Raw genomic sequence first — 24,973 nt, 5'->3', positions numbered from 1 at the left:
TCTGATTCTGTTATTAATTTTAAATGGATGAATGATTTGCTTGTAGTTTGGAATGCTATGTCCTTGTCTTTTATTCTAGGATCAAATGGACCACAGTTATTTACCATTGAACAGTGGGGAACACCTGAGAAATTACCAAGAGCTCATACATGGTAACTTTCTTTGCATCTTCTTTTATAAATGTGTGTCAGAAAACTGGCTGATTCTGAAATGCTGAAGAACGTGTATGTTAGATTGTGGGTTAAAATCAAAGAAAAATGGCTGGAGTTGCTTAGCACTGTTATGCAAGGGTATTCACTTTTATAAAGTCCATCAAACTTGCAAAAATTAGTGAAAATAGTAAAAAGAAAACTGCCAATATTTATTTAACCTTCTGGTTCTGTCGGCTGCATAAGTCTAGGAAAGACCATCTCTAGCCCCACCAAACGTATGAGATTGGGGTGCAAAACCTCCAGTTTGTGTGGATGCTGTGTGATGTGTTACTGTTACAAATCAGTATCACGAAAGAACAGAGTGTACATCATATGCAATTGAATGATTTAGCTTTATAATTCTTAACTAGACAATGGGGCGACCCGTCGGGGCACCCTTTGAGAGAAGGGTAGTGCAGTCTGATGTGACCAGACAGAACATTACATTTTCCTGAATGCTATTGGTATGGCTTTGTTTTAGAAATTGAAGAAAACCTCAGTTTATTAGAGAAGATCAAATATAACTACCTATCACCTCTGTCCTGATTCTGCCTTCTTCTACTACCCATAGTGCTTTCCCCTTATGTTCCTTCATCTTTCCTGCCTATCCCCTCCCTGCTTCCCCTCCCCACCCCTTGATCTTCCCTCTGATTGGTTTTCCACTCTCCCCCCACCTTCTTTATAGGGCCCCTGCCCCCTCCTTCTTCAGTCCTGACGAAGGGTCTCAGCCCAAAACGTTGACTGCTAATTTCAACGGATGCTGCCCGACCTGCTGAGTTCCTCCAGCTTGTTTGTATGTGTAAATATAACTCCTCCTCATTTAACAAAGGACAGTTTTGATGGCATCATTTCTGGTTGATCTTTGTCAGTCCTGCTCTCTGCTGTGTGAAGTTGCTGGCTGGTGCCCTCGAGATGGGAGAGCTCAACCTTCCCAGGTCCCTTAGTATAATCATCAATGGGCACATTATCTGTACCAATATCAGCAGAATCAGGAGAGCCAGCATATTTCCCGCAGCACTGTCACCAGCATGACTTCCTAAGCCTTTTGGTTCCTCCATCGCACAGACCACCATTCAGGCAGAGGTTCTAACCCGGCCACTGCCTTGGATTTAGCAGAAGTCATGCCAAAATACATTATCTATTGATTGGTTATTTCCTTTCCTCAGTAACACAGGCAAATTTCTCTCTGGAATCATGTCAAAAGGCAGTTTCTCCAGTACCCCTACTTTCATCAAGTACTTGTGGTCATCCAGCTCAGTAGTGAATTCTGCCAGTGGCCCAGACTTCCAGTAACTATGGACCCATTGCATAGGTGTTTGGTGACTGGAGTCAACACCAACCGCAAGGGCAAGACTTTTCTTAATAAATGACAGTGAGCTACCAGAATCTAAAAGAGCTTCAACAGGTTTTCCATTAACTTTGACTATCATAAAGATAGGCTTTTTCTCCTCACATTCTGCTTGCTTTTTATTATATTCACAACCATTCACCAACGTCACTTTCTCCCTTTCTTGGTACATACCACAAACCTGACAGTTTGGGCTTCTTGAGAGGACACCCAGAGGACTTGTGACCTGGCTGCTGACAATGGTAACAAATAAAAGACTTACAAGAAATGACTACAGGTTCTTTGCCCTTGTTTTTCCCACTCCCTAACTGCACAGAGTTACCCTGAGAATCCCTTGCAGGGTTGGGGTCTCTGTTGCTTTGGAATGATGGCTGTGAAAGCGCCCCCTTGCAGGAATTGAGGGGCTGCAGGCAAGTTGGGTTAGAGTGAGTCCATCCACAGGCTCGTGCTCTCAAAGTCATGTTCTGGTGTCTGAAGGAAGAACCTGCTCGAGAACAATGACCTCATCAATATTTTCCTTGGACTGCTGCTCTGGTCAAATTCATTGCTGGTAGAGATCCCTTATGGAATGTTAAGTCTCCATGACTCCCTGGTGGTAGAACACTGGTTTGTAAGTGTTGATGATAAATTTCTGTTAAGATATCATATTTGGCCAACAAGGCCTCCTTCAGGTCACGATAGTTGTTGGACCTCTCTTTGTCCATTGCAGTGCAGGCTTTGAGAGCTTCACCCATCAGTAGTGGCACTACTCCTCCAGCCTTTGCCATACACAGGCCATCCTCCTGAATCTGAGGAGACAGTTCGCAATATTGTCACCTTGTTGATAATACAACATCTTGGGACCCTTCTGTAGGCTTTGGAGTTCCTTCCTAAAAGCAAACAAAAAGCTGCTGGGCGAACAAAAAGCTTCGGGACAGATTTTCCAGTGAGGGTTCAGAGAGTTTGGCTCTGGGCTGAAGTTCTTCCTCTTCTGAGGACTCTCTGCATCATTCCTTCCTCAGGGAGTTTCCTAATTTGAGACTGCAACTCCGAGTTAAACAGCCATCTGAAACCAGCCGTCCCACTGCTACCATCACGTGTTAGATCGTGGGTTGCAATAGAAGAAAAATGGTTCCAGTTACTTAGCACTTTCGTGCAAAGATCACAGTTTACTGTGTCAAAATCAAAATTACAAAATTAGTGAAAAGAAAATTTCCTATATTTACAAAAAGGTATCTACCAGAAAGCACAATTATAGCTTCATACTATGTCCAGTGTGAACTACTGGCATATATCACTCTCCCTCTCCCCCATTCCCCCCCCCCTTCCTTCCTCTCCCCCTTGAGAGAGATCCGCCCTGTGTTTCTTAGGCACCAAGACATACCATCTTTAATTACCCACAAAGTTAACAACTCCACACATGAATTAGAACCCCACAATGTAGTTACAAACATATTACAAAATAAACAGAAGTATCTATCTTAAATTCAGTATACAAGGAATATGTACATATTTACACATCCTCCTTACCAAAAAAAATGAAATGTTCCACCATGTATGGCGGGAATGGCTCCATGAAGCCAAACTTTTGAGGACCCATCACTAGAATATAATGGGAAGACATTGAAGTGTGCATCCTCAGCAGAATGACAAGGCCAAGGCAAGGTTTGTGTGTGTGTGCGCGTGTGTGTATTGAAGATTAACAAAAATAAATCCTCATTGGCTAAGATGACATTAAATATAGATTGTTAAATTTTCTTCCAGTTTCAATCGCCTGGATCTGCCACCTTATGAATCATTTGAGGAATTACGAGAGAAGCTTCACCTGGCAATAGAGAACACTGAAGGTTTTGATGGTGTGGACTGAGTGACCACAGCTGTGGGTATAGGTTGGTCACATCATACAACAAATGGACTGGAATGTGAAGCTAATTAACCAGCACTGGAATTGCCAGGTTAATTCATGTATGTAGGAAAAGATGTCTTTTTATTAAACTAATAAATAACTAACAGATTAAGTGTTCACTAAGTATTGATATCATTTTCCTGAACTTTTGTCTTGGAAATTATGATTTGTATTTTTTTGTTAACTGTTGAATGATGCTTTGACAGACTTGTGAGGATATGATAGTCCAAATCACTGTAGTGTCTGACACTTGATGATGTTCAGGATTAATTCTGAACAGCACTCATTAAGATTCAATAACCTATGTTAGTGTCAGTTACTCCCATACAGTTAAATGTACCTTTTCCCAGTCTTTGTTACCATGGTTGCAGTGTTTAGTCATTATGATTTGGTCGCTGTGGTGCCAAATGTGACTTGGTACCTCATAGCTTTAACTAACACATGTAACATTAATGTTAAGTTTGCCCAGTGATAATTTTGTGTAAGTTTAAAGTTGCTGACCTTTAGTCACACAGCTGCAACAACAGCTGAAACCTTAACTCTCCAAATAAATGGGCAAATTACTGTGAATACTAAAGGTAAATCTCAGTCTGAAAGGAGGTTGGGTAGTTCAAGCTCTGGTGCCAAATTTAGGTTTTGATGTGTAATTTGGTCAGATACTACAAGGATTTGGTTGAACTGTGTTTATTTCTGAAACCTGTTTTGATCTTTTGATATTATTCGGATAGTACCTTCAGAAAATGTGATTATGATTAATATGAGTATAATTATTGATACTTTCTAAAACAATCTTCTATTTTCCACTTGACCATTAATCTTCCTTTCTGAGGATTCCAGATGCTGTACTTAATACTTAACAGATGTTGCTTGCAGAGCGTATGTTTGCAGGCTTACTTATTTCTGGTGGCTTGTCTCTATTGGTATGCAGAGGAAGGAAGCTGAAGATTTGCTGGGTGTGCTATGTTTACTCAGTGGAACATACTCAACACTTCTCTAAATTTCCCCCTCTTACTGTTTTACAAATTTCAGTGAAGGGCTCTTTTAGGACTCCAGGTTGAAATCTCTGAATTGTTCAATGCATGAAAGCAGTGGTCTGTGCTGCTTTTACACAGTGCAGATTACAGTCTGTAAATTGGACTTTGTCAATAAAGGCAACCTATGTTTATGGTGAAACAAAATACACTTGAAATCAAAAAATCATGCAGCATAAACCCTGTGAATGAAAAGACAAATCAAGTCTTCACTTTTAGAAAATCAAATACTGATGTATAGTGGGTCAGATCCATTGCCTGGACTTGAACTTTCTTAAATGGATTAATGTGTCTAAATCGGGCTGATTACAGGGTAGAGTATTGATGTTGGCAATCAGAATTCTTGAGGAATGCTGATTTCACCACTGATATCATGACAAAGATATTGTTTCTGCCATTTCAGGATGCAGAAAATTTAATTGAATAGTTTAACAATTTGTCTTAAATGTGGACTTTATGTAAAAGAGGTTTCCTCAACAGGTATAACCAATGACTTTTAAAGCTACCCTTCTTCAATTATAATTTTGAGTATAAGACATTTATTATAAGATGTGTGTATATATTACAAACCATAGTGATTCCAGATTGTACATCTAACATAAATTATATTTATGTTCTGCACAATATATATTCACTTACGATTTGTAAATATCTTATGGAAATAATACACTAACTTTTATAGTTGTATTAAAAAGATGATGCATGCATTATTATATTTCGTATTTAAGGTTGGAATTTAGAGTAGAATTTGAAATAAGAAAGGAGTTGATGGAAATAATTTTGTAAATACATTGTGTACTTACGAAGAAATGAATTAAATTCAGTTGGAAATGGATTTTGTGCACGACACTGTGGAAGTTGATGTATGAAGTCTATTTATAATAAAACACTTTTAAATTCTTTTCATCATGCGGTCTTTCAAGTCATTGGAGGTAGAAGCTAGTTTTTCAGTTTCTAACATTAAAGGATCCTCATGTGCTGGGCTCTCTTTGAATACTTCTCTCTGTACACTGGAGTCCAAATAACCTCAGTCTTCAGCAACAGGACAGCCAAACCTTCATTGCTGATCTTCTCAATTTGCATGCTAACTGCAGCTTTTAAACCTGTGTGACTGTGGCCGTATCACTACCTGAAACCATATGACTACTCAGTGCTCATGTAAAAAATGTCATACTCTAAGGCTTTCTGGCCATTGTGATATGCCTTTAAGGCTGACAAGGAAACACAAGTGACTTTAGAAATGTGTTTTGGCAAGAATTGTCATTGGGGGAGGATTTCTTACAAACTCCTCAAAACTGTGCTTCAACAGTGCCTACTCCATTAGAATTGTACTACAACAGTCCATATCTCTGCAAAACCAAACCCCAGTAAGTCTATTCCTCAACTGTGCTATATCCAGTATTACTATACTGTCATGAAATGATAAGCCTGTTCCCCACCAGAGTAGAGACATACCTGACTGCTAATGGACTCCAGGATCACACTTTTGGGGACAGAAAGAAACAAAAGCAGTGCCAATACACTCAATCCAAATCTGTGTAGTAATGGAGGTGATAAACTTTTTGTCTTAGGGGCTAGGGGAAGGAAGCCCATTCCCCTATTCATGTATTCATCATGTTAATGGTTGGAGAAAACATCTTTCCATTTCCTTGCATTCTTTTTGTTTTGAATGTTTCTGAATGATGCAGAAGCCAGGTTAGTGCAAAGTGAAAATCCTTTCCACTAATGCATCAAAGGCATTTGAAACACAGGAATTCCTTTACCAAAAAAAGGGAGAAAGTTTCATCTAATTTGTCCTTGATCATCCTTGTGTTTGCATAACAGAAAATTCCTGTGGACAGGATGCTGCAATTATGTATCAGTTTTGTTGCAACCTACCCAACATGAACCTTACCCATAGTGCAAAGCTTTGGAATTACCTTCGCCACAGTGTGAAAGCTTTGGAATGACCTTCTCCATAACGTGAAGCTTTGGAATGACCTTGTCCACAGTGTGAAAGCTTTGGAATGATCTTTCCAATAATGTGAAGCTTTGGAATGACCTTCTCCACAGTGTGAAGCTTTGGAATGACCTTGTCCACAGTGTGAAAGCTTTGGAATGACCTTTCCAATAATGTGAAGCTTTGGAATGGCCTTGTTCACAGTGTGAAAGCTTTGGAATGACCTTCTCCACAGTGTGAAGCTTTGGAATGACCTTTCCAATAATGTGAAGCTTTGGAATGACCTTCTCCAAAGTGTGAAGCTTTGGAATGACCTTCTCCACAGTGTGAAAGCTTTGGAATGACCTTCTCCATAACGTGAAGCTTTGGAATGATCTTCTCCACAGTGTGAAAGCTTTGGAATGATCTTTCCAATAATGTGAAGCTTTGGAAACTGAGCCCAGATTTATTGGTTCTTCACTAATGTGCCTCAAATCTTTTTGCATTAATGTAGCATTTTTAATTTATTGCAGCTGATATTTTGGCTTTTGATGGTGTTTGAATGTGATTATGTGTAGCAGGTAATGTGACCTTTAGCCTGAAGACCCCTATTATCATTCCGATGATATTTGATCTAAATTTTTGGTCCTAAGGGTACAGTTAAAAATGATTGAAAATGCGTTCAGCTCATTGACAGCATGAAAATGTGCAATATCTAGCTCGAGCTGCTGTTTATTGACTACAACTCAGTGTTCAACACAATCATACCCCCATTTCTAATCAACAGGCTCCTAAAGTTAGGCCTCTGTACCTCTCTCTGCAACTGGATGCTTGACTTACCCATCAGGAGACCACAGCCAGTACGGATCATAGATCTCCTCCTCACTGACAATTAACACTGGTGCACCTCAAAGATGCATACTTAGCCCACTGCTCTACTCTCTCTACAAACATGACTGTGTGGCTAGACACAGCTCAATCGCCATCTATAAATTTGCTGATGCCACAAATATTGTTGGCAGAATTTCAGATGGTGACGAGGAGGTGTACAGGAGTGAGATAGATCAGCTGGTTGAATGGTGTTCCAACAACGACCTTGCACTCAACATCAGTGAGACCAAGAAATTTAATGTAGACTTCAGGAAGGAAAATTTGAGGAAACACACATCGGTCCTCAGTGAGGGATTAGTAGTGTAAAGGGTGATCCATTTCAAATTCCTGGGTGTCAACATCTCTGAAGATCTATCCTGGGTCCAACATACAATTACAAAGAAGGCATGACAGTGGTTATATTTCATTAGGAGTTTGAGGATATGTGGTATGTCACCAAAGACTCTCACAAATTTCTACAGGTGTACTATGGAGAGCATTCTAACTGGTTGCATCACCGTCTGGTATGGAGGGGCCACTGCACAGGATCGGAAAAAGCTGCAGGAAGTTGTAAACTGTGCCAGATCCAGCATGAACACTAGTCTCCCAAGCATCCAAGACACCTGTAAAAGGCGATGCCTTAGGAAGGCAGCATCAATCATTAAGGACCCCCCATTGCCCATGACGTGCCCTCTTCTCATTGCTACCAACAAGGAGGAGGGCCGACACACACTCAACATTTCAGGATCAACCTCTTCCCCTCTGGCATCAGGTTTTCTTAATGGACAATGAGCACTACCTCACTTTTTTTCTTCTTTTTTTGCACTACTTACTTAATTTATTGCTTTAATATATTTTTCATTGTAATTTTGCTTTTAAAATTAGGTATTGCAATGTACTGCTGCCACAAAACAAAAACATTCAAGACATTATGCCAGTGATATTGAACCTGATTGTGATTCTGATGACATTCTGCAGAGAGGAGTTGCCATATCTATGTTGCCCTATTCAATCTTCGATGTTAATCAGGCTTGCTGGGAACAATAGTTGTGGTGGGTGCCCATTGAATGGTACTCAGGGCAAGAAAGTCAGTCTATGTTTTCAGGTCAAAAGGTAGAGAAGATGTGAGAAATAGGGGAGGCCTTCAGTAATCCAGAAATTAATCCTTTAAGAACCTGGACTGGATTTAATTTAGGTCCTCAGAAATAAGCAGATAATTATGTATGGCCTGAACGTGATTGTACATTTTTCAAAAATAATAATAAAAATAAATCCCCTCTCTTGAAGAAGCACTGGTGTGTAGGTTTGAACCTGATAGGTGGTGAAAGTCTGCTGTGATCACAGAGAAGCATTCAGTCCTCAATAATTCCTTTCCTCTCGGTGATGCTGCCTGACCCAAAGGTATTTCTCCAGCAGATTGTTCATTGTTCTAGGTTTCAGCATTGGTAGTCTCTTATGAGATGTGGGTGGTGTACAGCTGATCCACTGGCAGACAATTTCAGGAGCGGGGGTTTTCTAGCTAAATGAATAAATGGAAGCCAGGGATGAGATACTGTACATTTGTAGTTTCTAAAGGTTTAAAAGTGCCATACAAGGTTATTAAATAAAATTAGAATTTGTGGAATCAGAGATGATGTACTTATGTTGGAATAATGTACTGAAGATAGAATTAGATAGAAGATAGAACAGCACAGGAACAGGAATTCAATGGAACTCATCTCCTCCTCAAAAGCTCAATCAAATTAGTAAGACACAATTTACTCCATGCAAAACCATGCTGACTGTCCCTAATTAAGCACATATTTTTTGAAACATTCACTAAACACTCCCTAATAGCTTCCCTGTCGTTGATGTGAGGCTTTCTCTTCTAGTATTTGATTATTTGTATATCTGTGCACTTGTAATGCTACTGTGACCCTTTAATTTCATTTGGGATCAATAAAGTTTTTATCTATATATCTATCTATGGTTTCCAGGATTATCCTATTTACTTTCATGAATAATGCAATAATACTCACAGAGTGCAATACACTCTGAGACCACACCTGTCATAAGAAAGAGCATGAAAATCTTGATCAGGGCTCCAGCCATGCTCATCACATGCCTCTCTCAATAACCTGCTACAGGAGAAGCATTATTAAACTGGAAAGAGTGCAGAAAGGATTTACAAGGATGCTGCCAGAGGGATTGAATTATAGGGAGAGGCTGGAGAAGCCAGGATTATTGCTTTGCGTGTAGGAGTCTGAGAGGCGGGCAGAAAGCAGGGTCATGGCAGGTGGAAGGGCCTGTCTCTGCGATGTATTAGGCCGTGCTGTGAAATTTTATTGTCTTTGCATGAAAACTGCAGAATAATGAATGGTATGCAATGAGTAAAAGAATAAATATGTATGTAATTAAAAATTTAATGCTTTCAAAAATCATCAGTTTAATTTTATAACAAAAGCAGAATATAAATAATCTGTTCAGGATGCACCAAATTCAAATGTCCACCAGGTGGAGATCTTTATTTAATATTCTCCACTGGACACTGACTAACTTCTCATTTTTTGGAGAAATTGTTTACTCTCAAAGGTGAATCTAATCTTTCTGGAGTGGTTTTCAGCTGTTTTGGATATCTGAAGTTGTCTTAGGAAACAGAAACAGGCCCTTTAGCCATTTTGGCCTCGCTAACAATCAAAATGTATCTACATTCTTTCTATTTACCAGGACATGGTCTGTAACTTTCATACTTTAGTGATTTAAGTCTTGTTTAAATATTCTTCAATGTTAGGAGTATGCCTACCACCCGAGCAGAGCATTCTTAGAACCCTCTGAATGAAAAAAAATCTTCCTCAAATTCCCTGCAAACTTCTTACTCCCTTCCCAACTCTATGCCCTCTGGTATGGGGAAATGTTTTCTTTTATCCACTCTATCCCTGTCCTTCAAATTTTTGTGTATCTCTACAAGATCCCCACTCAATCACCTCGGCTCCAAGGAAAAGAAATACAAGAAGTGGAAATTGAGAGGAATTATATAAATACAAACTTTTCATTCTGAAAATAAATATTGTTTTTTCTTCTATCTGTGATCATGATAGCCAGATGATACCGGTTTTGTTCAGAGTTCTTTGACAGAATAAATAACATGAAATCACTGGGCACACTTGCAGAGAATACTGAACTTTCAAGCACACCAGCTTAAGAGATCAAAAGACGGAATGGAGATTGGTGGATGAAGGATTATCACTGCAATAATAATGTGGCAGGTAGATAATCCATTATAGGGAGAATCAACAACACTGGCATTTCTGTAGTACTTTAAGATAATATCCAAGAGAGATTATCAAACAAAACTGGAATCCAGCCACTTAAAGTGGTTTTAAAGCAGGTGGCCCAAACTAGTGAAAGAGCGAGATTTTAAATAATGTCAGCTGAGAAGTAGAGGGGAGATGTTCAGTATAAGATGGTAAAAGGAAGTGGAGAAGCAAAAGATAGGATGCAGTAGGTTGGAGGAGTGAAGAGTGATCAAAGCTGAGGGGTGATAGTGATGGAATCTGAGGAAGGAGGTGGGATACACGATATACATTTGCAAGTTATACCACTCTTCTGCTGGTGTGCAAATCTTTCCAAAAGTAACGTTTTATTTCTTCTCTTGAGATTTTTTCTAAAAAATAATTTTGTTTCTACTGATGTGTTGCTTGGAAAGAGCCTGGCTGATTCCCCTGCAAACTCGGTGACCTACCATGCCCGTCTTGTCTCTGCACCCTGATTGGTTGGCATGTTTCAGAAAACAGGCTACCTTGACTCTTCCAATGGCAGCCTCTCACCTTATCACAAATGTTTGTTGCTGATCTTTGTCTACAGTGTGGGTGGGGCTGTCATTTCTTGAAGGACTACATCACTGAGGGATGAAAATCAAAAGAAACTGCAGATGCTGGACTCCTGCAACAGAACTGGAAAAGCTGGTACGCTCAGCAGGTCAGGCAGTATCTGTGGAGAGAGACACAGTTAATGTTTTTGATCTGTTCCCCTTCAATCCGGTCATCACTGATAGATGACCTATTATTTAATGAATGCTCCCATATTAAATAAAGTTCTTTCTACCTCTCCTCTTGAGCACCACCTGTTCTGTGCCCTTTCATAATTCTGCTCATGCCCAAATCTCTCTCCAGTTGCCACCTCCCAAAACTATTCAGACAATGGACTGGCTGCTTCCTCCAACGAGGGCTGATGGAACAGCTAATTGGCCCACACGACTGCTTGCTGGGTGCTGGATTATAACAGACTGGCCAGTGCTTTCCCTCACAACAGGGGCCTTTTCTGCATCTGTACAGTGGTTGTCATGGGAAGAGCTGTAATGTTACCTGATCATAATGGAAACTGAACTGAACTGGTGCTTCGGCACAACTTATGGTGGTATGGAGAAGAATGATTGGAGATCAGATCCATAGACCCAGTACAGCTCATGGCTATACTGGCAGCAATAAGCCCTGTTCTCCGATGTGCTTCAAAGACATGAACACACCTCAGCGCACTGAAGGGTTCCCAGTAAATTTTTCTCTACAAGACCATCCAAATCCACTGGCAAGTCAACTTTGGTGTCTTCTAACAGGACAACATCTCTAGAGGCAAAGCTCCAATTACGTGGATTGTACATTGTATACGTACTTTGATAATAAATGTACTTTGAAACTTACCTCTGTTTCTAATAGGTGGATCAATTTGTTAGCATGGCCCATAACAGATTCTTGTCAGGCACACAACCCAAGCTCAATCACAATAAAGAGGTTCTCAGGGACAGGCAGGAGAGGCTTGGATGTTCCTAAAGGCGTTTTGGGGAATAAAAAGCAACTTCCTTGCAGACTTCTAGGAATTTCTTGACTACTTGCAATGAAGGAACCATGTAGGAGTAAAGCTAACAGAAGTGCACTTCCTCCCACCTCTCTGTCCAGTTTCCCCTGCTGAAGGCAGCATTCTCAGATATCACATTAGCCCCATCAATACCCACAGAACTGGACTGGAGGTGGATTGCCTTATAGGACTTGCTAGACCCCCAAAAGAATTTCTAAGCAAATGCTTATCTGCTATTACCTGGATATTTATTTCCTTAATGTTGAAAACAAAGAAAGCTGCATACTCAGATGCTGGGGGAATATGGACAAAGGGGACTGGCTTGGATGGAAATCTAGATTGACATGGACCATTTGGGCTGAAGGACCTGTTTCATGTCATATGACTATGTCCATGTAGACATGGATGGACCATAAATGGTTAACATTAACAATTTAAGATTAAGAGCAATACAGAAAAGGAGCTGGAGAACTCAGGTCAGGCAGCATCTATGGATTGAAATGAACAGTCGATGTTTTGGGCCTAGACCCATCGTCATGACTGGAAAGGAAGAGAGCAGAAACCAGAGTAAAACAATAGGGAAGATGGGGGAGCAATACAAGCTGGCAGGTGAAAGGTAAACCCAGGTGAGGAGGGAAGGTAGGTCGGAAGCGGAAGAAGAAAGGTGGAAATGATGTGAGAATCTGAGAGGCGATAGGTGGAAGAGACAAAAGGCTGAAGAAAATGGAATCTGATAGCAGAGGACAGTGGAGCATGGAATAAAGGACAGGAGACAGTGAACCAGAGGAAGGTAAGCGTGGGTGATAAGCAGGTTATTAGGGTGGGGGAGGAGAAAGAGGTGGTAAGGAAACAAAGGGAGGGGGGATAGAACAGAGCCAAGTGGCTTCTGGAAGTCAGAGAAATCAATGTTGATAGTTAAAGTAGCTGGTCACTGAGAGATCTTGGCAGTTTGGCAGATGGAGTGAAGGTGCTCGAAACCTGTCCCCAAACCTGTGCCAGCTCTCACTAATGTAGAGAAAGCTACAATGGGAGCACTAGATGCAATAAGCAATACTGATGGGACCATAAATCAAAGGAGCAGAACCAGGCCATTTGGCACATCAAGTCTGCCCGCCATCCCATCACATCTGATTTCTTAAATAGATGGATAGATAGTGATTGATACTTTATTGATCCCAGAGGAAATTACTGTATCACAATAGCATTACAAGTAGCATTATCACTCTCAATCTCATTCTCCTAATTACCTTGAGCAAAAACAGGCCTGGACAAGCACAGGTGGAGGTTCTAAGTTTTCTAGTTTTTTTTTCTCTTTTTTTGTCTATTAGTACATAACTAATTCACTGAGAATGTATCCACAGGTAGTGACATTGTGTGAGATGGGGGAATTCTGAAACACTCCCAGTTACCCTCATAAATATATCTGCATGAAGTGCATTAAGCTGCAGCTCCTTAGAGACCATGTTCAGGAACTGGGGATGTAGCTTGATGACCTTTGGGTCATATGGGAGAATGAGGAGGTGATAGCTACAGGGAGGTAGACACCCCAAAGTTACAGGAGGCAAGTAGCTGGGTGACTATCAGGAGAAGGAAAGCGAATAGGCAGTCAGTGCAGAGTACTCCAGTGGCCATTCCCCTCAATAATAAGTATACCACTTTGGATACTGTTGGGGTGGGGGAGAAATGAGACAGCTTAACAGGTCTCTAATGCAGGATTAGCTCTGTGGCTCAGAAGGGAAGGAGGAGAAGAGGAGTACAGTAGTCATAGAGGAACAAACAGGAGATTCTGTGAATGTAAAAGACACCCAGATGGTATTTTGCCTCCCAAGTGCCAGGGCCAGGGATGTTTCAGATAAGGCCCACAGCATTCTAAAGGGAGTGGGTGAACAGCCAGAAGGTAGAGTCCACATTGGTACCAATGACAAACGTAGGAAATGACAGAATTTCTTGAAGAGGGAATAGAGTCATAGAGAAGGTCAGCACAGAAACGGGCCCTTTGGCCCATGTAGTCCATGTCAAAACCATTTAAACTGCCTTCTCACATCGACCTGCACTGGGACCATATCCCTACAATCCATGTACTTATCCAAACTTCTCTTCAACATTGAAATCGAGCTCAAATTCACCACTTGTTCTGACAGCTCATTCCATGCATGGCCCTCTGAATGAAGGCCATCATGTTCTCCTTTAACTTTTCACCTTTCACCCTTAATCCATGACCTCTTGTAATCCCACCCAACCTCAGTGAAAAAAGCCTGCTCACATTAACCCTATCAATATCTTTCATAATTTTATATACCACCGTCAAGTTTCCTCTCAATCTTCTACATTCTAAGGAATACAGTTCTAACCCTTTCAATCTTTCCTTATAACTCAGGTCCTCCAGACCTGGCAACATCCTTGCAAATTTTCTCTGTACTCTTTCAACCTTGTTTATATCCTTCCTGTAGGCAGGTGATCAAAACTAGACACACAATACTCCAAATTAGGTCTCACCAATATTTTATACAACTTCTACATAACATCCCATTTCCGGTCTCAGTAGAAACATCGAAAACCTACAGCACAATACAGACTCTTCAGCCCACAAAGCTGTGTCAAACATGTCCTTACCTTATAAAATTGCCTAGGGTTACCCATAACTCTATTTTTCTAAGCTCTATGTACCTATTCAGGAGTCTCTTAAAAGACCCTATTGTATCTGCCTCCACCACCATCACCGGGAGCCCATTTCATGCACTCACCACTATCTGCATTAAAAAAAACTTACCCCTCACATCTCTGTACCTACTTCCAAACCACCTTAAAACTGTGCCCTCTCGTGTTAGCCATTTCAGCCCTGGGGAAAAGCCTCCGACAATCCACATGATCAATGCCCTTCGTCATCTTGTACACCTCTGTCAGGTCACCTCTCATCCTCCGTCGCTCTGAGGAGAAAAGACCGAGTTCTCTCAACCTATTCTCATGTGGAATGTCCCCCAATCCAGGCAAAATCCTTGTAAGTCTCCTCTGCACCCTTTCTATGGTTTCCACATCCTTCCTGTAGTGAGGTGACCAGAACTGAGCACAGTACTCCAAATGGGGTCTGACTGGGGTCCTATAGAGCTGCAATATTACCTCTCAGCTCTTAAATTCTACCTCACAATTGATGAAGGCCAATGCACTACATGCCTTCTTAACCACAGAGTCAAGCTGCATAGCAGCTTTGAGTGTCCTACAGATATGGACCCTAAGATCCCTCTGTTCCTCCAGAATATAGTATTAATCTTACCATTAATATTATATTCTGCCATCATATTTGACCTACAAAAATGAACCACCTCACACTTATCTGGGTTGAACTCCATCTGCCACTTCTCAGCCCAGTTTTGCATCCCATCAATGTTCCATTGTAACCTCTGACAGCCCTCCACACTATCCATAACACCCCCAAGCTTTGTGTGATCTGCAGATTTACTAACCCATCCCTCCACTTCCTCATCCAGGTTAGTTATAAAAATCATGAAGAGAAGGAGTCCCAGAACAGATCCCTGAGACACACCACTTGTCACTGACCTCCATGCAGAATATGACCCACTGTTTTCTTTCTGTGGACAAGCCAGTTCTGGATCCACAAGAATATGTCCCCTTGGATCCAATGCCTCCTTACTTTCTCCATAAATCTTGCATGGGGTACCTTATCAAATGCCTTGCTGAAATGCATATACACTACATCTACTGCTCTACCTCCAATCAATGTGTTTAAGTTACATCCCCAAAAAATTCTATCAGGCTCATAAGACACAAAGCCATGCGGACTATTCCTAATCATATTATGCCTCTCCAAATGTTCATAATTCCTGCCTCTCAGGATCTTCTGCATCAGTTTATCAACCACTGAAGTAAGACTCACTGGTCTATAATTTCCTGGGCTATCTTGAATATGAGAACAACGTCCGTAAGCCTCCAGAATCTCTCCTGTCCCCATTAATGATGAAGAGATCACTGCCAGAGGCTCATCAATCTCTTCCTTCACCTCCCACAATAGCCTGGGGTACATCTCATCCTGTCCCAGTGACTTATTCAACTTGATACTTTCCAAAAGCTCCAGCACATCCTCTTCCTTAATATCTACATGCTCGAGCTTTTCAGTCCGCTGTAAGTCACTCCTACAATTGCCAAGATCCTTTTCCACAGTAAATACTGAAGCAAAGTATTCATTAAGTACCTCTGCCATTTCCTCCAGTTCCATACACACTTTTCCACTGTCACACTTGATTGGTCCTATCCTCTCATGTCTTATTCTCTTGCTCTTCACATTCTTGTAGAATGCCTTGGGGTTTTCCTTAATCCTGTCTGCCAGGGCCTTCTCATGGCCCTCCTAATTTCATTCTTAAGCTCCTTCCTGCTAGCCTTATAATCTTCTAGATCTCTATCATTACATAGTTTTTAAAACCTTTCATAAGCCCTTTCCTACCATCCTTTCCCTGTCTCATTGGAACATATCTACACAGAATCCCACGCAAATATCCCCTGAATATTTGCCACATTACTTCCATACATTTTCCTGAGAACATCTATTCCTAATTTATGCTCCAAGTTCCTGCCTGATAGCCTGATATTTCCCCTTAATCCAATTAAATGCTTTCCTAACTTGTCTGTTCCTATCCCTCTCCAACACTATGGTAAAGGAGACAGATGTCAGGCACAGACATGTAGTGGACCCAAATGCAGGACGCAGGCACTGAAGTACTAGGGGTAGGACAGGATGGGGATGCCATGGCATGCAAGGGGTAATGCAGGCAGGGCTGGATCCCAGAGGTCAGGCAGGCTCATAACTCCTGGGCACCTCCCAGGCAGGAACACAGAGGCCTGGGCAAGACACAGAACCCTGGGCAGGTGCAGGCACAACCCATAGGGAGCAATGGGTGGAAAGGATCAGAGTCCTCAGGGCAGGCCACATTCCGCACAGGACTGCCTCCCAGGCGGAGGCACAGAGGCCTGGGCAATGCACGGACACGTGGGCAGGTGCAGGGCATAACCCATCAGAAACAAGGGGAGGAAAGGGTAGGAGTCCTCAGGGCAGGCTGCATTCCACGCAAGACCACCTCCCAGGCAGAAACACAGAGGCCTGGGCAAGGCACAGAACCCTGGGCAGAGCCAGGCAGAACAGGATTCAGAGCAGACAAAACAAGTTAAACCATCTTCATATCAGGACAAACCCCCAACTAGGCTCAGTCCCTGAGCCCCTTATAAACACCTGCTCCCTAATAGGCGACAGGTGTACCTCCTTAAGCCAAGATGATCCAATGGCTCTGGGTGACAGGAAGGCTAGCTGCAAGGCCCGGAGTCCGGAGTATGTGGACCGGAGCAAGACCTGGAAGGTGGGCTCCAGACCGGACCCTAACAACAGAATTGTGATCACTATCTCCAAAATACTCTCCCACTGAGAGATCTGACACCTGACCAGGTTCATTTCCCAATACCAAATCAAGCACAGCCTCTCCTCTTGTAGGATTATCTACATATTGTGTCAAGAAACCTTCCTGGACACAGCTAACAAAATCTACCCAATCTAAACCCCTCACTCTAGGGAGATACTAGTCAATATTTGGGAAATTAGAATCTCCCACCACGACAACCCTGTTATTATTACACCTTTCCAGAATCTGCCTCCCTATCTGCTCCTCAATGTCCCTGTTACTATTAGGTGATCTTTAAAAAACACTCAGTAGAGTTATTGACCCTTTCCTGTTCCTAGCTTCCACCTATGGAGACTCTGTAGACGTAGACAACCCCTCCATGACTTCCTCCTTTTCTGCAGCCATGTCACTATCTCTGATCAACAGTGCCATGCTCCCACCTCTTTTTGCCTCCCTCCCTATCCTTTCTGAAACATCTAAAGCCTGGCACTCGAAGTAACTGTTCCTGCCCCTGAGCCATCCCAGTCTCTGTAATGGCCTCAACATCATAGCTCCAAGTGCTGATCCATGCTCTAAGCTCATCCGCTTTGTTCATGATACTCCTTGCATTAAAATAGTCTCAAACCATCAGTATGAGTGCTTCCCTTCTCTATCACCTGCCTATCCACCCCCTCGCACTGTCTTCAAGCATTCTCTATTTGTGAGCCAACCCCCTCTTCCCCAGTCTCTTCAGTTCGGTTCCCAACCCCCCAACAATTCTAGTTTGATTTATGAAGGCCAATGTGCCAAAAGCTTTCTTTACAATCCTATCTGCCTGTGACACCACTTGCAATGAATTACGGACCTGCATTCCCAGATCCTTGTGTTCTACCACACTCTTACATGCCCGACCTTTCACAGTGTAAGACCTACCCTGGTTGTTGCTACTGAAGTGCAAAACCTGCCACTTGTCTGCATTAGATTCTATCTGTCACTTTTATTTTTCCAGCTGATGCAGATCCCTCTGTAAGCCACGATGGCCTTTCTTGCTGTCCACTAGACCCCCCCCCCCCAATTTGGTGCCATTCACAAATTTGCTTATCCAGTTGACCACATTATCACCCAAATCATTGCCAAACAATAATGGACTCAGCACCGATCCTAGCGGCACTCCACTAGTCACAAGCCTCCAGTCAGCGAGGCAACCCTCTACTACCACTCTCTGGCGTCTCCCACAAAGCCAATGTCTAATCCAATTTGCTACCTCATCTTGAGTACCGAGTAACTGAGCCTTTTTGACCAGTCTCTCATGTGGGACTTTGTCAAAGGCCTTGCTGAAGTCCATGTAGACGATATCCCAACCCCTTGCCTTCATCCATTTTCCAGGTAACTTCCTCAAAAATCTCTGTAAGTTTGGTTAGACATGACCTACCATGCACAATGCCATGCTGACTTTCCTTAATCAGTCCACATCTATCCAAATATTTATATATCCGGTCCCTTAGAATACCTTCCAATAACTGATGTCAGACTCTCTGGCCTGTAATTTCCTGATTTATGTTTAGAGCCTTTTTTAAACAGTGGAACAATATTGGCTATGCTCCAATGCCCTGGCACCTCTCCTGTTGCTAAGGATAATTTCGATATCTCTGCTATGATAGAAGGAGTTAAGAAGAAAGCTGAAAAGCAGGACCTCCGAAGTAGATTGCTGCCTGTGCCACACACCAGTGATGGTAAGACTAGGATGATTTGGTAGTTGAATGCATGGCTGAGGACTTAATGCAGGGGGCAAGGTATCAAATTCTCGATCGTTAGTGATCATTCATTACCTTCTTATGAAAAACGTTTGGCCTGTATGAAAATGACAGATTGCACATGAACCCAAAGAAGACCAATATCCTGTTTGCAGGAGCTCTTGGGAAGGTGGGAACCAGAGTGACAGGGCTGAGGATGGGCAGTTGCTGTACAAGTAGATGCAGTGTGAAGAGAGACTGTATGAAAGGGCAAAATTGCAGTCAGTGGGATGAGTTGCAGTATAACATGGAGGGAAAATCGAAAAGGATTATGAATACAGAACTAAAGGTGCTCTATTTGAATGCACGCTGTTTATGGAATAAGGTAGATCATCTTGTAGTGAAGTTAGAAATTGGTAGGTACGAGTGGGCATCACTGAGTTGTGACTGATTAAAGGTTATAGTTAGGAGCTTAACGTCCAGCAGTGTATTGAAAGGACAGGCAGGTAGGCTTGGGGGGCGTGGTGGCGGTGTGGCTCTGTTGGTAAGAAGTGAAATCAAATCCATAGAAAGAGGTGACACAGGATTGGAAGATGTAGAATCCTTGTGGGTAGACACTATTGGGAGTTATATGGACGCTTCCAAATAGTAGCCAGGATGTGGGGTACAAATTATAACAGGAGGTAGAAAAGACTTTTGTAAAAAGAGCAGTGTTATGATAGTAATAGGGGAATGCAATATGCAGGTAGGTTGGGAAAATCAGGTTGGTGCTGGATCTCAAAGGAAGGAATTTGTAGAATGCCTATGAGATGTTTTTTTGAGCAGCTTGTGGTTGAGTCCACAAGGGGAAAGGCTCTTCTGGACTGGGTGTAATGAACCAAATTTAATCCGGGAGCTTATGGTAAAAGAATGTTAGAAGGCAGTGATCATAAAATGATATACTTCATCATGCGGTTAGAGAGGGAGAAGATAAAGCTAGATGTATCAGGGTAACAGTGGAGTGAAGGGAATTACAAAGACACAAGAGAGGGGCTGGCCAAAGTTGATTGAAAGGGGACATTAGTGGGGCTGTATCAGAACAGCAATGGCTGGAGCTTCTGGGGGTAATTCAGAAGGTACATCCCAAAAATGAAGAAGTATTCTAACGAGAGGATGAGGTAACCGTGGCTGACAATGGAAGTCAAAGACAGCACAAAAGCAAAAGAGAGAGCAAATAACAGAGCAAAAATTAGTGGGAAGCTAAAGGATCAGGAAGCTTTTAAAAACCAACAGAAGGCAATTAAAAAGCCATAAGGAGAGAAAAGTTTAAATATGAAGGTAAGCTAGCCAATAATTTAAAAGAGGATGCTAAAAAAAAATTCAAATATTTAAAGAGTAAAATAGAGGCAAGAGTGGATATCAAACCACTGGAAAATCATGCTGTAGAGGTAGTATTGAGAGACAAAGAAATGGCAGATGAACTTAATAAGTATTTTCCATCAGTTTCAATTGGGAAGACACTAGCAGTATGTTAGAAATTCGAGAGTGTCAGAGGGCAGAATTAAGCGTAGTTCCTAATACTAAGGATAGAGTGCTTGGGAAGCTGAGATGTCTGAAGTCATCTGGACCAGCTGGTCTACGCCTCAGGGTTCTGAAAGAGGTAGCTGAAGAGACTGTGAAGACATTAGTAATGATCTTTCATGAATCACTAGATTCCAGAAAGGTTTTGGAGAACTAGAAAATTGCAAATGTCACTCCGCTCTTTAAGAAGGGTGGGGAGGGAAACAGAATAAGAGAGTGTTAGCTTGACTTCAGTGGTTGGAAAGATGTTGGAGTCCGTTATCAAGGTTGACGTTTCAAGGTAATTGGAGGTATGTGATAAGAAAGGCCAAAGTCAGCATGGTTTCCTTAAGGGAAAGTTGCCTGACAAATCTGTTGGAATTCTTTGAGGAAATATTAGGAAAGATAAACAAAGGAGAGTCAGTGGATATCGTTTACTTGGAATTTCAGAAAGCTTTTGACAAGGTGCTGCACATGAGACTGCTTAACAATTTAAGAGGCAATAGTATTACAGGAGAGATACTAGCATGGATAGCAGATGGCTGACTGGCAGGAGGCAATGAGTGGGAATAAAGTAGTCCTTTTCTGGTTGGCTGCTGGTGACTGGTGATGTCTTGCAGGGAACCACATCTTTCCACGTTATAGATCAATGATTTGTGTAATGGAATTAATAGCTTTGTGGCCAAGTTTGTGGGTGATATGAAGATAGGTGGTGGGGCAAGTAGATGGCAGAAAGACTTAGATTTGGAGAATGGGTGAAGAAGTGGCAGATGGAATATAGTGTAGGGAAGTGTACGGTCATGCATTTTGGTAGAAGGAGTAAGGTTGTAGACTATTTTCCAAATGGGGAGAAAATTCAAAAACTGGGGGTGCAAGGAGACTTGGGAGTCCTTGAACAGGATTCCCTAAGGGTTAATTTGCAGGTTGAACCGCTGGTGAGGAAAGCAAATGCAATGTTAGCATTCATTTTGAGACAACTAGAATATAAGAGCAAAGATGTAATGCAAAGGCTTATTGGTCAGATATTGGTCAGACCACACTTGGAGCAGTTCTGAGTCCCTTATCTAAGAAAGGATGTTCTGGCTTTGGAGAGGATCCAGAGGAATTTCACAAGAATGATTCCAGGAATGAAAGAGTTAACATATGACGAGTGTTTGATGGCTCTAGGCGTGTACTCTCTGGAGTTTAACAGAATGAGGGGGAATGTCTTTGAAACGTATCGAATACTGAAAGGTCTGGATAGAGTGAAGGTGGGGAGGTTGGTCCCTATAGTGGATGAGATTAGGACCAGAGGGCACAGAATAGAGGGACATACATTTAGAATAGAAATGAGGAGGAATTTCTTTAGACAGAAGGTAGTGACTCTGTGGACTTCATTGTCACAGTTAGCTGTAGAGGCCAAGTCATTGAGTATACTTAAAGTGGAGCTTGATAGGTCTTGGTTAGTCAGAGCATCAAAATTTATGGGGAAAAGCCAGGACCATGGGGTTGAGAGGGATAATAAATCAGCTTTGATGGAATGGTGGAGCAAGGTCAATGAGCTGTATGGCCTGAAGGCAGTGAGGAAGGAGGTATGGGGCAGATGTACACTTAGCACAGTTGCAGTGCTGAGTGTCCAAGGGGGGATTGGTGGGGAGAGATGAGCAGATGAGGGAGTGGACCCTGCAGGAAGTGGAAGGGGGAGTGGAGGGAAAGATGTGCCTGGCGGTGGGATCCTGTTTTAGATAGTGGAAATTGAAGACAATAATATATTGCATGCGGAGATTTATATTGTGAGGACAAGGGGAACCCTATCTCTGTTACGTTGGTGGGGAGGAGGATGAGTTAATGGCACACATGTGGAAAATGGAGGAGATGCAGCTGAGGGCTGGGGATGTTTTCTGAAAAATAAGTTTAAGGCCTCTAAATATAGTTTGTAGATTTCTTTAGAAACTTAAGAAAGTTAGATATTAATTTTATTAATTTCATGAGCCTCTCCATTAAATCAGCACTGTTTGCATTTTGATTAAATGGTGTGGCTTCTGAACCTAAAGCATTTAATCAGCGTGGGAGCCCTTTTCCTGATGGACAAGCAGACACAGTTGGGGTAATTGTCAGAATTTGAGCACTGGCTTGAGTGAGTGCATACTTCAAATTTGCATTTTATGTTACCTATTGTTTTTCACATCAATATGTTAAATGCCTTTACTCAGTTATTCTTGTGTTGTATTTGTGAAAAGCCCTAGAGATATTCATCTGCAGCTGGTCGAAAAAGGGATCTGTCACCAACAAACGGACTTTTATTAAGAATGAATAGACTTTTAGTTTAAGTCCAAAAATAGAAGTGGCCAGCAGGAGCCACTCAAAACCAGAAGAAGCCAAGTGAAGTGGCAATCTATAAATAAAAACAAAGGCACTTCTATACTCCGTGAAAACCAGGAATCTATTCAGACCAGTGTACAAAAAGCTTTATATATTACATAGTTAAGGCAGGAGCAGGTTATTATAAATGAACAATAAAATTACACGAAGCATTCGTTGGTTTAAAGGGCATCTGCATTAAAGTTAAACAGCAATACCATCCCATGTTGACACCTCATCAATCAATGTATATATTTAGGCTGAAGATTAAATCCATTCCTGTTTATGTTGGAAAAAAGGGACAACTTTTCCAAAACCTGTTTCTTATTGGAGTTCCAGTTTGTATAGAAGGCTCAATTGTTAATTGACTCAAAATTAGCAGCCAGAATGTGGGATCTGTCTAATTGCATGAAAGATGATAAAGCAGTCCATTGCCTGCTTTGAATTGTTTAAAACATACAAGGAGCCATACATTATTCAAAAATTCTATTGGATCACCGTGAATGAGAAAGAATGCCATTAAGAAGTATTTAATTACTAAGTGTCCCCGTGACTAAAAGGGCAAGTATATCACTTAGTGTGAGATTAAGTTCTGCACACCAGCAGATCACAGTGCCTGCAGTCAGTAGGACATTGACAACTATCATTGAATCTTTCAGAGTAGGAAAAGGAAAAACCTTACAGGATTGCAGTTAAATAAGATCATAGGGTTCTCGAGTCAACTTTGGCATTCAGAAAGATCACGGACAGCCCTCTGCTTCAACTTTGAATATGCTCAGGGTTAGAGAATCCTTTGCATAAAGACGTTTCTCCTATTCTCAGTTGTAAATGACTGATCTTTATTCCTGGTAATATACCCCGTTGATTTTAGAGGCTTCTCGTTTCCTGTAGAATTACCTATGCTTTGGCTTTTATCCCCTCACACTAGTGCGCTTGCACAGAAACTGTTTAATGACAAATCCGGGTCACTAAACTTTTGAAGTATGTTAGGGAAAAAGTTTTTTTAAAAGGATTCATTAATGAAATGCAACCTATGTACCTGCAAAGAAAACAAAGTCTATATTTTCAAAATTGGTGTTATGAATAAGTAACACAGGAGCTATTTTGTAATCCAGATAATTGACATTAATTACATTTTGATTTTTACCTCCATGCCAACTCCTGCTTCCCCACAGTAATTTAACTTACGGACTGAAACAGTATATTTTTAAAAAGTACCTTACAACTAAGCTGCGGCTTTGGAGTCAAATCCAATTGTGTCCTCTCCTCAAGCACCAATTTTCAAATCCTGTCTAGGTATCTATCCAAATATCTTCATTCAGCTAACAAATGGTAATTTCAGACAAGGCTTTTTTGAGCACAAGGGATATTCAGATAACCCCATTTTACAAAGAACGATTAGCAATTAGCAGGAGTTATTGTGCAATAATTACAAATTAAATAAGTGACAGTCCAGGTTTCTGTAACCCAGGTGTTACACCATGTGTTGTAGTAAAGTTCCACCCCGTCACTTTCCTATTTGCAGACCCTCAGATGTAAAATCTGTTCATGTTCGAGCCATCGAAACTCTCCTGTTCTTACTGAATCAGTGTGCTTGTGTTGACACACATCAATCAGCAGTGGAACAAGAAGAGATAATTACAATTACAGTAGATTCCGGTTAATTGGGCCACATCAGGACTTTTTGGTCTAATTAAGCGGCTGCCCCAACTAGCCGGTTTCATGGAAATAGTTAAAAAAGAATAAGAAAGATAAACTACAGGTTAACTGAGTAACAAATTATGTATTGAAATGAAATACTGAACAAATTAGAACATTACAATACAGTACTCTCAAACGGTGTATTAGTTCCTAATAGTTATTGACGGAGAAATTCATCCAGTGTATGTGTTCTTTTGATTAACTGT

At 41.5% G+C, this 24,973-nt stretch overlaps 1 protein-coding gene across 2 annotated transcripts in view; it reads left to right on the top strand.

Annotated features, from left to right (window-relative positions):
* nedd4a (NEDD4 E3 ubiquitin protein ligase a) overlaps positions 1–5,361 on the top strand; it is a 247,880-nt gene extending 242,519 nt beyond the window's left edge. For both annotated transcript variants that reach the window (XM_059952531.1, XM_059952530.1), the window contains 2 exons: positions 80–152; positions 3,283–5,361. In XM_059952531.1, coding sequence (XP_059808514.1) covers positions 80–152; positions 3,283–3,385 — 176 coding nt within the window. In that variant the 3' untranslated portion in view covers positions 3,386–5,361. The remainder of the gene's footprint in view (positions 1–79; positions 153–3,282) is intronic.
* The last annotated feature ends 19,612 nt before the right edge of the window (positions 5,362–24,973 follow it).

The sequence above is a fragment of the Hypanus sabinus genome, chromosome 28 (genome assembly GCF_030144855.1).
Source record: "Hypanus sabinus isolate sHypSab1 chromosome 28, sHypSab1.hap1, whole genome shotgun sequence".
Taxonomy (NCBI): domain Eukaryota; kingdom Metazoa; phylum Chordata; class Chondrichthyes; order Myliobatiformes; family Dasyatidae; genus Hypanus; species Hypanus sabinus.
The sequence above is the reverse complement of the archived record's forward strand: the minus strand, read 5'-3'. Positions and strand labels throughout refer to the sequence as shown.